Below are 16,411 nucleotides of genomic sequence, written 5' to 3'. Positions count from 1 at the left end.
ATATATATATTTTTTGTTTTACTTTGGTTTACTCTGTATCAACAAATTTTTATACTAATAACTATCATGAACAAAATGTTTATAAGTGGTTACAGTAAGCGAATAATATTTATAAATGTATTTAAGTTAGGTGTCAATCAACACCACTGTAAATAGAAATGTCACAGGCATATTCCTGTCTAGATAAACTGATACTTCACCTAAGACTTTTATTATTTCTTTCTGTTCTAAATGTTTGGTATTGGCGTACTGATTGTGTTTTATACAAAAATAATAATAACAATGGTAAAATGTTTAAACTGACATTAATTTTCTATTGATACAAATAAGATAAAGTAGCATATTTTGTTTAGATATAGTGGTGGTGCATTGTTTTATAAAAAAATTCTAAACAATTAATGGTTACGGTAGTTATAGATGTTTTAATCAACAAATCTAAAGTCATGGATTTTTATCTTTGTTTTATACAATGTTTCATAGCATGGTCGAATCAAGCAGTAGAACAATCAGTCAAATTAATCATAGGATATGGAAGAACTTGTATAAAAATACGCTTTTTGGTAGATTTTTTCATAGTTTCTTATCTGGTAATATAAAAATTAACAGAAAAGAAACAAAATGTTAATTTTTGTGTACAATTTAAAATAAAAAACTGACTATTTATTTGAAAATGTTAAATTATATCAGAAATTTAATTATTTATATATTTGCTTCATAACATTTATATTAGGAAAAACTAAAACAAGATGTTAATACTAAACATGTTCTCAAACTTAGCTTTCCTGCAATTACTAGCGAACTGATCGAGTTTAAAAAACTTTGCCCCTTCAACGAGAAGTACTCGTTTTAATTAAATCCCCCATCAGATTTTTCGTTTGAAGCATTCTAGCCATTTCAGTGTCTATCAATAGCTTGTACATCAATTATTACTATGACTAGGAATCAGTCGTATACACGCTTTAGATTTCAATAGTTAGTTCATACAAGTCAGTAATTCCCTTGAGTTCACTACTACACTCAATAGTTCAGTATTTTGCTCAATAGTTCTGTATTTCACACAATAGTTTAGTATTTTGCTTAAGAGTTTAGTAATTTTTCCCCCAAAGCACATTAATTCGCTCAATTGTGTAGTAATTTTCTCAAACGTACATTATTTCCTTAAAAATCAACAATATGCCCAAAACACAGTAATTTGCAGAATTCTGTATTTTGCTCAATAGTTAAGCCACTCGCTTTATAGTTAATTATTTTGCTAAATACTGTTAATACTGTTCAATGAAATGGCGACCATACATAGTAGGCATTTTAAGCCAAGTATGAATGGAGATGAGTGTAGGATGAGGGGCACGATCTTGTAGTCTTGTTAGTGACTAAGGCCGACATTACACAGCTGTTAATTAATAGCCCATAGAGCTAATGGCAACTAAGGGACCTACAGTTTATAGTGGAATCCGAACCACATTTTTCCTTGGTATATACGAATTGGTCTAATTATCAGGATAGTACTGCGGATAGTCGTAGTACTCACTCGTGCGGACGTTAATCCACACCAGGGAGTATCGCATCCACAGTGCATGCCTATAAATATCCACAATTCGTGACCTCCTAGTAGCTGGATTACAGGACGACACCACCCGTCCCAGTCCATAGATTTCGTATATTTGCTTGCTAAGTCCAGCAACTCACTTAAGAGTTCAGCAATTTGTTTCAGAGCTCAGAAATTCGTTCAATATTTCAGCTATTCGCTTTAAAAGTTCATTAATTCGCTCAAGAGTTCAGTGATTTCAATAAAGTGGTATGCCAGTTGTTTGAGAAACAATTTCGGTTCATACAATTTAGGATGTTTCTAATTATTTAAATCAAACATTTGGTAGTTTTTTTATTTGCAGCTACTAAATCATACTACCTTTAATGATACTACTCAAAGGGAAATATATATTTTTGTACGGAAAAGTACAAAGCACCTCCGTCTCGTCACCTCAAATCTTCAAACCAAGCGACTTTCTAGTTAATTTATAGATTTAAATTTTATTTTGCACCAAAGTATCCAAAACACTGTCTTAAAAGTTACTTATTTTAGCCACTACAATACGATTGTTTATTTGACTGTACTGTATCTCAAAAACTTATTAACAGGATAGACAAATCCAAACATATGTTTTACCATAACATGAGTACTGAAATAAACGACATTACAACACTCATATCGTTAAGTAAGAGAAACACTAAATACTACTCCTATCTAAATACTGTACTACCTAAATAAAAAAAAAAAAAAAAAAAAAAAACTATATTCACTAACGTTTTATCCACACATTTTAGCCCAATCTTTATATCGAACTTATATTGATAAAATTTACAAATGTATTTTGCAAAGCTTAAGTTCACGCTGTCATTCAAACGTCATGAAAGTGTCAAAGTGTAAAGGTTTGGACAGGATTAGTGTTAGTGGATGCGACGTTTCATGTGTGAAAAGCGTTAAGAGGAAAGACGAGAAATAAATGTGAAATGAATGGTAGGATCAGGGTTATAATCCTCTTCTGGATTATAGTAACTCTCATTTATCTGAGAAAAATATAATTTATATAAAATACCGAAAATAAAATAACACATCAACCTACTGACATAGCATTGATATTAAACCGAATGTAGTAAATAAGCAAACAAATCCCATTATTCACATTCCATCTAAATATTTTTTTGTATCATTCGTTTACATGGCTATGGTAACAACATTTCCTAAGGCTACGTTAATTCCCAATCAGCTGACTTGGTGCAAAAATACCACTTAGTTTCATCAACATGGAAACTTTGAAACCAAAGTGAACGAGGACCTAACAGTAGGGTTTTCAATCTGCCAAAGGCAAATTTAGAAAGAATAAGGTTCAGTTATTAAGCACGTATCAGAGGTACAAAAAAACATTCACATGTCATAAATTATTTTTTCCTACCAAATGCATGTCAATTATCACATTCCCACAGCTGTAAACAGTAAGAAAAATAGCTCATTTCCGCTCTAGAGTGGGAATGTATCATTCCTGCTCGCTAAATCAGATGATTTACACAGTTATTGTTTCTACACCAACCACAGCAGTGGAGCCATTACGTTAACATTTAACAACTAGTAAGCGAATAACATAACCTAAAATGGGAAATTCAACCTTAAGGGCATTTTATACAACTAAAATGTTAATCTGTGTGTTATGATAAGTTAATCATGGTGGCAGGGAAATCTTGTGTGTATTACGAGCGCAAACAGGCATTGCCGCTTTTAAATTGTATGGCCACAGCTATTAATATTATATATAGTTAAGGGTACTCAAATGAAAATAAGGGCATTAGTATTCTACTCATGTGATTGCAAATACAACAAACGTAGATATAGAAGGCCGTGATTAATACAGAAAGTATGTATTGCCAGTGAACGCAGCACTGCGCATTTCCATTGATGTAGAGGCAGTTTGCGATGAGTTCTATTCATACGTGTAATTGGTTTCTGCATGAATTACATGTTTAAATCGATGTTATTGGTCGAGTTTTCATTAGGTCGAGTGATATGAGTGAGGCGAATCGGCATTGATGAAATCGGACTCTCAAGTTCAAAAACCTTTCTCTATGTAACGGATAAGTTGTTAGTACACTGTTTAGGAACCACGAGACACAACGGATTAAAGAACGGTTCTTATGTACTTAATCGCCCAGTTAAATCCTATCGGTGACTAAAAATGTTTAGCCATGTTATGGTGCTGACACTATATGGTTTAGAATTCATCTTAACACTTAAGTGCACCTATATAGAAAATAGGGTGGACTTGTAGACCTATTAATTTGAGCAATCTTCTCGCATTATCTTTTGATAATTATTCACCTTAGTTTGCTCTATTTATGTTTCCAACATATCATATACTTCCAAAAGGGGGGTTTGAAGATAAATTTTGTGTGATAAATTTTGTGTATATCCAAAATGTAGGTATAATTACTGTAGACTGGTAACATAGTGAACTATTTTTTACCCTAAATACACTAAAATAATTACTAAGCCAATATAACTCTACCATTAAACGTATGGAATATAATTATATAGACTAAAAAGTGTACTATTGCATTTAAAAAGTTCTTTCTTGTTAGGGTAGCACTTTTTTAATTAACATTTTACTGAACTTACTACACAAACCGAATTCAACTGCGATCTTTCGATAATTTATTTGTGCTAGTGGAAACAATATTACATGATTTATATCACAATAATAATAACACATTCAATTTTCTTGGATGTCGGCTAAAAACTAAAAATCAGCCACACCTAGCATAATTTAGCTGCCCCAAAGTCAAACACAAAGCAGAGACACAAAAACATTACTTGTCAAACCTATAAACGATCAATTCATTTCCGTGGTTTATCCCAATAAATTACACCTACCAAAGGTAAACGCAATAAGTCAAGCTGAGCCATAAATACGGTCTTAGAACAAAGCGTAGGATCCCTATAGATAACACGGTTGTTCATCCGCGTGTCGTCTGTCACTGATAACAGATAACACGGCGTGTTACGGATAACAACACGTCCTGGAGGGAAATTGGTGTCTTGAATTGGTAAAATGGCGGGTGTTTGTATCGAAAATAATTGTATTATCCAATGCATTAGTAAAGAAATAGAGTGCAACTTTTTTCTCGAGTAAAATTTAAAACAATTGGTAGACATTTGGTAGTTAAGATCATAACACACTAATTAACTTTAAAGTATTTTATACCTAAGTAAAAGTTTGTAGTATAAAGTGTTTAAAATATCTTAAGTTTAATTTTGACAAAAAATATAGTTGACCAATTATTCGTAATCCAATGTCTATGTACACTTTTTTAGCAGTTCTATAAGCTATACCGTTAAGTATATTAACAACGATAAGTGATTAAAAATAAAATCTATGGTTTATTATTACAGGCCTTTTAATCAAGAAAAATATGGTCTATATGTTCTTCGTTCGTACTAAATGCGTTATCGGTTGATTTAAAAGACAAAACTAAAATTATTTACATACAAAAGAACTAATTATGCATTAAAAAATTTATATAATTTCAATTGTTTATGTTGCAATTGATACAAACGTTCCTCTACATCTCTCTGGCATTTCTGTTCCATCTAGAGATTGCAAGCCCCAGGTGATATTTTGCGCGGAATCCCGCAATCATAGTAGGAAGAGAGAAGGGGGATAAACAGGAGAGTGGGAGGAAACAATAAACAACATTGTTTACCTGCAACTGGAGAGAGCTTCCGCACAACGCACCAGCGAGACTTCCACTACAACAGAGGAAACAATGTTAAACTGTGCAAATAAACAACTGAGAACAATTTGTAGCAAAATGCACATAAACAATGCAAAACTTGTGCATAATAAGCAATATAACTAAACAACACTACCTTTTGTTCATGTTTGCATTACTACAATGCGAATTAACAGTTTGGGAACTATTGTTTATGTAAGCCATGGTAAACTGTGCAAATAAACAACACGGAAAGTAAATAAAAGAAACGTCTTATAACACTTAAAACATATATTTTCGCTTATACTGTTATTCACTAGACGGTAAATATACAAAAAAGATGGTAAGTGGTGATCGATTCCAATCGATAAATTCATGGTAATAAATAAATTAATCGATTGGACACTCCAATCGAAATTGATCACCACTTACCGGGAGCCTACCAGTAGACCGACAAGATACTTGGTCGTCTGGCCAATAGACCGTCTTTTTTAATTAAATAGATAAATACTGAAAACCAGTACGTCGACAAGTTATTTCATCGTCATTCCAGTTGACCGGCCTGTAAAACTAAATTATTATATACGAGAAACCAACTTGTCGTCAATCGACCCGACCGACTTACCACTTGCTCGTCTTTTAGGTGGGGATAGGGGGCAGAGTGGGAGGAGCTAACCGGGGATTACCCAGGAGTTTGAGGCGCTTCTCATGGTTGAACCACCTCGCTCGAGGCTAGAAGCCAGTATTGCCAACTGAAAGTACTATAGCTCCGTCGAACACTACACACGCGGCGTGTTTATTGTACAGTCTGGCGTTTAGTTGACGTTGGCGCGCAATTCTAATAGATAGTTTCGTCGTTTCTATAGCAACCGTGCCGTGACCTTGTCCTTGGTCTCGCGCATTCCTCTGCCTTTGTATTATTTAATCTGCATCGAAAGATAAGACTCGCTTATATGCATTGACTATTGAGTCAATTAACAATTTCATTCGGGGTTTTTGATCGTTTGTTTGGATAAAACTACGTACCGTATATTGTTGAATCAAATTTGTAGTGTTGTAATATGGTGCCTGTGTATAATTATGGGTATCATGGAGGTCAATTTACCTCATGTATATCAACAAAGTTTAATATCTTAAATTAATCCGAACGATTCATAGTAGCCAACAGGCACAAAGTAGTGTATTATGCAAGATGTAAATTTCAAATATGTGTAAGAGTAAAGTAAGAAATATTCGCAAGTTTACTGCAACAGTAGTTTGTTAGGATTGTCTATTTAAGAAAGTTATTATTACGTGTATAAGCCGTTCATCAAGCGTCATGATAAAGAAAATCTTTTATAGAAGTGAAAGTGTATATAAAATATCTATAAAAAAAATTAGAGTTTTCTCTGTGCATTGTTCAGGATTATGTATTTTTCGGTTATGTTTGAGTTTATACTTTAAAAAGCTTTTAATGTGTTATCTCACTTTCTGTCTGTCTGTTTGTCATGGCCCAGAAGGCATTTTACGTAGTCTTTGCATGTAAAAATGAACAAGAGTTCATCTCCTGAAATACGAATACGAAATACGATAGGGATTTAAATAGTTTTTTTGTGTTCACTGAATTGGCAAGAGTGTATGCCATTAAAACATGCATCGCTACTTTTGAAATAACCTGACTGATGACGTTCAAAACCCAATTTTGTGGATTTTTGTCAAGTTTTCTCCCCATGTCTACCACATACGTCTTTATCAAATACTAATCATCTGTTTGGAGAATACGACATCTATGAAATAACGAACATCTGTTTGGATGGATTATTTTTTTCTAGCTGTCACTGATATGTGTGATATGTAGATATCCAATGTGATATGTGGATATCACATTGGTGGATATCCACCAAGATCCATTGGTGGATCTTGCCTCAGATGCCTCTCTCTTTCCTCGATGGTGTATCTTGCCTCAGTGTACCTCCTCTTTCCTCATTGTTGTATCTTAGCCTCTCTCTTTCCTCGTTGGTGTATCTTGCCTCGGATAGTTCCAGACATCACCGGGCGCTTGGAGCGCTGAAATAGTTTCTTTCCGTAGTAAGTCAACGTCGTGTCGGCCGCTACGGGCGCTACGGCAGTGTGTGAGAGGCTGCTCAAGTGACAGCATGTCGCTCCCATCGATATGTAACACAATGGATCGCGCTACGTGAGCCAAAACGCGGACGCCCAGACACTATAGTCCGGTCAACCACTGGGGTTGCCGACGTATATCTGTACGTCGTCAGCACGGGTGTGTGGTTTGAACTGGTGTTTTTTTTTTGCAATGGTGCTGTTTAGTTTATATTTTTATAATGAATTGAGTATATAAGTGGGACATGCCATGCAAGTGTGTTCTACTTCTACGATCTGTATTTGTCAGAACAGCTAAAACTATAACGAAGTTAGTTTGTTTTTAGTGAATTTACCATATAGGGAATATGCTATTACCGCAGTACTCATGGTAAGACCTAGACCCGGGACGGATTTAATTTTTTGTTTTGAGGTCCCTAGAGGCCAAAAACACCATCCGTTCAAATGCATATGTATATATATGTGTGTGTCCGTTAGCGCGATAACTCGAGCAAAAATGATCCGATTTTGATGAAATTTTGTACAATCGTGTAAACCTACGTTTATTCGTACGAGTTCGCGATCCAGCATAATCTGACCGTGGGAACGGGGGTTTATGGGGGGCTTTATGGGGTAAAAATGGGGTTTCCATTTTTTGACCCTAAAAACAAAATTTTGCAATTTCTTTTTAAACCGTTTTGAAGAGCTTAAAAAATTAATAATTTAGTATATTGAAGCGCTGTTGTATGCCTAACGGTTACGGAGAAAATTTAAAAATAGTATAATTTAAAATTCTCATGTTATTCTTATGGAGAAAATGAAAACTGTTGTAGTTTACTTGTCTATGGGTATATATTGATAAAATTTGGCAAATTAATTATTTCATCCTATACTATTGACATATATGGTCCAAACACACTTTTTACCTTCCCCATAGCAGCACTCGTTAAATCTAATGATATTTAAATTTGGAATAAATATGTCTTATTTATAGAAATATTTTAGTAAAAATGTAATCAGACAAGTTGAAATTCGCTTAGTGTGCAGGTTTGCTGCGGCGGGGGTATTAAACATATGTGCTGATAAAGAATCGATATAGGGTACACATTGTGTTATATACGTTATATGCTATGTTATGTTAGGTCGCTCCCCGGTTGAGTGAATTTGGTACTTTCCAAATTTCTTCATTAGGAGTAAAACAAGTAGACTTCTTACCCCATTGTAAATCTTGAAGCTCGTTTTCGTGTCTAGTTCATGTACGGTGACACTGGGCGCTAGTGTCAACAAAATCGTGTTTCTATCATATCTTGATTTGTGCTTTCCTGTTTAGTTATATAAATAGGAGACGAGTTATTGTTTATGATTAGATCGTATTATTTGGTTAAATGATGTTTTAAATCACTGAAATAACAAGAAACCAATTGTAAACAAAACACGGCCTCTGCAGTACCGTACAGAACTATAGCCGAATACAGGATTAGGCAAAAGTCTGGAACCCCCCAGTTAATCTTTTAACGCGTTGCAGTAGAAAAACCAAACTCGGCATATATTTACAACATAAGAAATGGCACTTTTTCATCTAAGTTACAACTTTGCCCCAGTTTTTACAATGCAGCCCCGAATTTTCAAAAGTAAACACCTATCATGTGAACCATAATTTTAAAGGGTTTATCAAGACAAATCGAATGGCGCATACCAGAGGTCAATATCGCACCCGTAATCAAAATGGCAGCCCAAGATAAAGCCTGGACAACCCCTTAACTTTATAACGCGTGGTAGTGGGAAACTCAAACTCGGCACATGTTTAAAACATAAAAATGGGATTTTTCATTCAAGTTAGAACTTGTACCCGGCCCTCAAAATGGGGTATTTTGGGGGCAGCACAAAATTTTCAAATGTAAACACCTATCATGTGACCCCTCATTTCAAAGGGTTTCTCAAAACAAATTAAATGGCGCAAACTAGAGGTCAATATCGCATCCCTAATCAAAATGGCAGTCATTTTGAAATATCCCTTATTAACTTTTTAACAGGTTATAGCAGGAAAACTAAACTCAGCATACCTGATATGTTTGGACATACTCTCATAATACGGACTATTGCGTAGTATGAGAATTTGACCGAGGTTGGTCAACTTCGCTTTGATAGTGTAGGCCTAAGTGAGCTACAACCAATCTTATATAGTGCTTAGGTTTCTCATCAACATGATAATAGAGTTCTTTTTAGCGTGTAATGAGGTAACTAACCTAAGGGGCTTAAAAACTCGAATGCATACAACAGAGCGTTCTACGTCCCTTGGTAAATAACCGAATCAAAACTGATAAATGCCGTTTCCTGTTGGTAACGAAATCAACCCAACATAACCATTCATTGAAACCTGTTGTAAAGAAGAGATAAGAGGTGATATCATTTGAAGATGGGTTTGTTAAATATATATAGAATAGTTGGTAGGTATGTAAAAATGAAGATTAAAGGTTAAATAAATAAATATTCGTTCGTTTAATTAATATAACTGAAAAAGTTGTACATTTTGAACAATCAGCTGTAATAACCTACAATCATGCGTCCACTCATAACACGGTGTTTATTTCGGCTCTCTTTTTAACGTCTTCGCGTCAAGTAAAAATAATGATTGTGGAGGGTTTCACAAATGTAGCTAAGGTCACGGGAGATTTTACGATGTCATCGTGATCTTCATGGATGTTCACGGATGCTGCTGAAATTGTTTCGCTATATTTTGTGCTTTAGACTTCGCTTTATCTGCAAACTTCCACTAATGAGTGAGTCTGCCTCCGTGCCGTGACCGGTTAATAGTTGGCCTACTTTAAATTTTAAATGTTTTGCGTGCGTTGTGTTTGTGTATTTATTTAAATGTTTTTTAGACGACTATATCATGTATTTTTTTCTTGAAATGTATTGAATGTGTTTATGTTTCATTACATAAAAATTGTATTTCGGAAAAATAAATTTACAACAAAACGCATTAAGGAATATTTGCAAAAGTCAAATAAGAAAACCAATAATCCTACACCTTGAAAGGTGAGTTGCCTAAAGTAAACATGTCAATTTCAAAAAACTGGCTATAGTGCAGCGTCGCAATTAAGTTAAAATTTGTATTTTGGTTTAATCAGACTAAACATGTTTTAAAAGGGCAATACAACAAAAGGGCCTATTGCCATACAACAATAGCATTTTTTGTATTATCTAGGTTTGTTCAGAAAACCCGCTCTTTGGTGTTTTAAAAAACATTGATGCAATTAAAAAAGTAGCCATCTTGGATGAAATTAATAACTTCACCCTGCAGATCGATATAACTAAAATTTCAATGGTGGCAAGAAAAGCCTCTAACGTGAATATGCAACTCAGAACGTACCAGTCGAAGGTAGACAGAAGTTTTGTTATAATATCACCCGGGCATTGTTAAAGCTAATTCCCTGATTTATGGCCCTCCCCGGCACATTAGGGGTGCCAATCAGTCGATGGTTCCGAATGGGGTAGGAAGTGAAAGTAGTCTCGGTGAGAAAGCGCGAACTGCTCCGATGTTCCTAGAAGGATATGGATGAAGTAGGCCTACTATACAGGGTGAATCACGTCAGGTGCCCACTATTGATTTCAGACAAACCGTTTGTTCCACAGTCATGAAATAAAAATTTTCCCACTAAACAAACTCAACTATAACTTCAAAATATTTTAAATGTTTTTTATACAGAATGTACCAAACCCAGAGGTTATCCCGTTCAAAATATCACAATTATTGTCAAATGGGTGTAGCAAAATGTTTTATTTTTGGTTCTCTTTTTGGCCCCAAACAGGTGGGTCAACATTGTCTACAATATTTTCACCAAGCGGAATTTACACACATAAATAAAAGTGGCTTTTTTGAAATACCGAGTAAAAAAGAATGATTAATCCTCGATATTATGCATACATTTCACTACGAAAAAGCATAAATAACTTATTCCTTGTATGGGAAATTCACTAAAAGCAATTTTTAATTCGCTACAACCGCTGATACTTGACATATAATCCAAAAACATAAAGCAACAAACTCATCTGAAATTGCATGATTGTGACTTTTTAGCCTTTATGTAAGGATGTAGGGATGATCGAACTTACATCTGATCTTCTCTCTTGAGCAAGCATTATAAAATAATCATAAGGTGATTAAAATCATAAGTGAAGAAGGCAGATGACCTTCCCTAAAAATACTAGATAAACTCTAGTGAAAATAATCGTACCTTTCACGTATTCTGGACACATTGAAAAATATAGGCCTACTGTTATTTAGTTGTGTGTAAACGCTGATATTAAGAACCACAACAAATAGTGCACAAATGTTGATTTGTAAATTCATTTAACGATTTAAAAAAGTGTTATGCTGTAAAACACGGTTTTTCAACCAACAAAACAATGCAAATATTTCCATTCAAACCAAATAAATACAACCATCTCTATAAATAAAATAAAATTATAAATTAAATAATAATAAGATAAAATAAATAAAATATCTCTATAAAAATATCACATTTATTCCCTATTTAAATAGCATTAGTTTAACGAGTACACATAGGTTTGCTGCAAGAGGCAGGGTAAAAAGTGTTTTTGTGAAATGCCCCTTCGTAGTTAGGTGTAAAATAAATGCATTTCCAAATATTATCAAAAATATTTTCCTTTTACAGGAAATTACATCAGTTTACTTATTCTCCATAAGAATAACATGGGAATTTTAAAATTAAATTTTTTTCATTTTTCTTTAACAATTATGGCTCTTAATAACGCTTTTAGTAAAATTTTTACTGCTATGACTATATACTAATGCACCTGTTGCTCGAATTAGAGCAATTATTGTAAAGTATTACAGGCGATATTTCAAAACTAATAACATCCATACTTCCCGATGACTTAAAAGAGTCAGCTCCAGGGCCGGATTTAGCATTTTTGCGCCCCTAGGCCCAAATAATTTTCCGCCCCCTAGGCTGCTGGTCACAGTTACTTTCCTTCAAACCTTTATTAAAAACTATAACATCATGCCCATAGGCTTAAGTTAATTGCTTGAATACCACTCCTCGTTGGAATCATTGCAAGTTTTTATTTTTAAGAATTGACTTGTTTGGGCTTAACAAAATGCCGTCTTAAATACTTTTAGCAATTTTATGTTTTTAATAAATGCTCACGTTTGTGGCCGTGCGACTGAAACAAAACAACTCAACCCACCGAGCATTCCTGCAAAAAAAAACAAAAAAACATGGCCATTGATTCCAATTCCAGGCCCAAAAACATGAACTCCATACAGTACGTGAGACCATAGGTTAAACATACTCCTTTAGTAGATTTGTCATCATTTTGGATTAGCTTAAACAATTCTCGTTATTTAATTAGTATGATTTATCTATGTTTAAACCTAGTTTATCCAAAATAAAACGATCTAATCATCAACAATAGGTCGTCTCCTTTTTATATTACAAGAAATTAAAACACACATCATAGAACTAACCCTCAAATAATAGAAACAAAATTACGTCAAAACCACTGAGCTAAAATTATAACTGGAGGTAGCACTGCCATGGCAGAAGTCTGTCAAAAGCGAGTCGCTGATTTTGTTAGGTTGGTATAGCAGTAAGTTTTCTTACCATAGCAATAACATGGCTTCTTATAACTAGGTTGTATAGCAGTGAGTTTTTTTGTCATAGCAATAACATGGCTTCTTATGGACACCCACCTCACGCAAACATGGCGGTTGGCGACACGCATCTTTGACATTCAGTGCTACCTCCAGTTAGAATTATAGCTCAGTGGTCAAAACTCACGTCCAGTGTCACCAACATGAACAAAATGTTGAATTAACAATGTCATAAGAAGTCGACTTGAGTTATATTTAATCTATGGTCGTACTTGCATCTAGGTTATATTTCTTCTAGGATGGTAACAATGTCTATCACGCGTGCGCCCTTAATCACTCTGATCCCTAGCCAACATAGTGGCAGTGCAGTGGCAATACGATGCGTACCCCTTGGGCGCTCGTCAACGTCAACATCCCTACAGCCTACTCCCATATAACCAATGTTCGTTAATTTAAACTAGTTTAAATTTCCTAACAATTATTTCTTCTTATGAACTTCAGAATCACAATGCTTTGGAGTTTTTTATCAACTACCGGATATTTTTACATAGCCTAGGTATAAAAAAAATTTCTCCTGGCCGTGCGCCCTCTGGGACCTTGCAGGAAATCCGGCCCTGGTCAGCTCAAAGATAATGTAATCAATCACTCCACTCCGGTTATCGAAACTCAAAACGAACTCACTCTGAAAACGAACGCTCTTGTGTGTATCATGTGTTTACTTTGAACAGCTGTGTTAGTATGCAATTTATACAAATCTTACTAATATTATAAATTTGAAAGTTTGTGAGTTTGTGTGTATGTTTGTGTGTTGCTCAATCACGCATAAACTACTAGACGGATTGGTCTGAAATTTGGCATGATGATAGCTAACATTTCCTATTAACATTAAGGCATATTCTTATCTCAAAAATCATTTCGGGCTCCGCCCCAGTGGCTCTGTAGTTCCCCATGTTAACTTTGAGTATTCATATTTAAAGGGAATTAAAGAATTTAGTCAGCTGTTTCAACTTTACAAGTTGGTTCTCTAATATGCAAGAGCATTAAAAAGTTATAAGGTTTCCCAACTGGGTGCAGCACTATTATTATTTAGTTTTTGCATATATGACAACAACTAATTTGAACTAAGCAGCAACAAAAAGCTGTGATACACAATGAGAACTGTCAAGTCAAAACAGGATTGTTTACAGTTAGGTTTGATTTTTTTTTTAATGAATAATTTGAGATATCGTGCGAATGTTTGATAATTTATCTTTTCTATTGTTTAGGTGCAGTGGTAGAACATTATGGCAATGGTAGATATGTTATATCATACCGTAAATTTGATCAAACTGTGTCCTCCCCCCATTGCAAACTCAAAGCTTAAGTATAGCTGCAATAAGCATTTTATACTTATATACCAACCCCGTACGAAGGACGGGTGCTCTGCTAGTTATTAATATGTTTAAGTAAACAAAATTCTTGCTTCATAAGAAATACATTGGGATTTAGATGGTCTGTGGGGCAAAGCCCGAGGACTTTTATTGCTGGAATTGGTGAAAGGGGGCGTCTACATAAAAAATACTTAATTTTGACACATCATTTGTAAAACTCCGTCGATTATTAACGGAGGAGTAGTGTTTCGTATAAATCGCCTTCACGTATTATATATAAGGATATCTATTTAATTATTATAGAGACAAATTAATTTGCTTTAATCTATATTATGTTTTTGGTTTGTAATTAATGAATGATAAGTGATTTATTAGAATTGTATATATGCTCTGCTATTTATTTAATATACTTCTAAACTGGTTTACACATTTCTGATTAACGATCTATTACAGTTGTATACGTCATTTATTTATACAAACAGCGATTTTATTTTATACTAGCAGAGTACCGTTCTACGTACAGGAATCTTGTAGTAAGTTGAAACCTTCTTATATTCAGAACAGGAGTTTGTTTGCATATTTAGAGTGCATTTTTCCAGATATGCTGGAAAAACTATTTTTGTATAGGAATACATATAAACCTTCGCAAATACAATATCTGACAGTTTCAAGCCAAAATGAATGCTTCGCAAAAAAAGGCACCCCATCGTGTTAGTCCTTATTTTATATCTAATGATAAAAATAATTGCTTTATAGATCTATGAGGCATAGCCCTAAGGTAGGCCTGTAATTGGAAGTTACTTTTCACACTGGTTAAAAGTAGTTAAAATACTACCTCAACCTCACTACTGTACTCTTTATTCGGGGTGAAATTTTCATTAACAAAGGCACTCTTGTCTTTTCCACGCAACACAAAAAAATAAGGACATTAATGCGTTACCAACAGACATACACACACAAATGCAGAATTGAATTAGGTGATTTGCTACGCTTTAGCCAAAGCAAATTACAAACAAAATAATTATTTGAAAGTTTTGATAGTGTCATCAAATTTTATGATAATCGTATATCAGCCTAATCAAACTGTAAAATTTTTGTAAATCCGTTGGCAAATATATAAATAAGTAAATAAATACACAGTCCACAAAACATTGATACGTTAACAACGTAAAGCTTTAAAAATTCATGATGAAAAAATCGTTCACTAATGTGTTATTACTTTCATAGCTGAACTAACATTTTTGAGTCCAGACAGAAATCCAAAAAAATATACAGTAAGACATCAATTAAACTTAAAAAGCAATAAGGTGCAGCACTAAAGATAACAAAGTTGTAAATAGGGAAGTGTTTGTACGTAAAAATGATTCTTACTGCTACCACAGGTTCTAAGAAAAAGTACCAGTACCAAAAACCAACGTTTATAGTTAAGAAAAGAACTATTAGCACTTACGACCAATTCAAACTGCCCTTCTAATCAAACTGTATTATTGGTGTTAATCCGTTGGCAAATAATAAATAAATACACAGGGAACAAAACATTGATACTTTAACAACGTAAAGCTTTAAATTTCATGATGGTTTGCTCAAAAAATCTTTCACTTGATGTGGTATCAGTACCGAAGTTATTAATCTCCCTTGGTTTTTTTTAAAGTTTTCGAAAATCTAAGTTATTTCCCATTAATAGCATTATTTGTAAGCAACTTTTAATGTTAACATATTAATGACAGTTTGAAGAAACCACTTTTATCCAACCAAAGGTTTCTTATTTAAAAGATTACGTAATCTTTAAACCTAACGTAGATCGGTATATCAAGGAAACATTCGGAGGAGATGTGACAAAAACGCACAAATCTGGGGTTTTGGACGTTTGTAGTTTTACTTCCTAAGTAGGAAGGCTATGTATTCTAAAAGTACCGATATCGTTGTCGAAATTTGGTTGTGAATAATTCGGCCTACGTAGGGCCTGCCCAAGAGATGGGCTATGGGCCAAGATTTGCGGTATGGTCCAGCGATTGCAGCACAAAGAGGTAAGAAGAATTTAAAAGTGACACATTGGAAAAGCGAGTTTAACTACATCTGTAAG

General features: G+C 34.2%; 1 protein-coding gene across 1 annotated transcript in view; it reads right to left on the bottom strand.

The window, feature by feature from the left end:
- LOC128989690 (uncharacterized) overlaps positions 1 to 16,411 on the bottom strand; it is a 206,983-nt gene that overhangs the window by 172,592 nt on the left and 17,980 nt on the right. The window contains exon 2 of the mRNA XM_054411687.1: positions 5,251 to 5,296. Coding sequence (XP_054267662.1) covers positions 5,251 to 5,296 — 46 coding nt within the window. The remainder of the gene's footprint in view (positions 1 to 5,250; positions 5,297 to 16,411) is intronic.

The sequence above is a fragment of the Macrosteles quadrilineatus genome, unplaced genomic scaffold, assembly GCF_028750875.1.
Source record: "Macrosteles quadrilineatus isolate MER2022 unplaced genomic scaffold, UCM_ALF_1.0 Scaffold_3__2_contigs__length_128488019, whole genome shotgun sequence".
Classification (NCBI taxonomy): Eukaryota; Metazoa; Arthropoda; class Insecta; order Hemiptera; family Cicadellidae; genus Macrosteles; species Macrosteles quadrilineatus.
The sequence above is the reverse complement of the archived record's forward strand: the minus strand, read 5'-3'. Positions and strand labels throughout refer to the sequence as shown.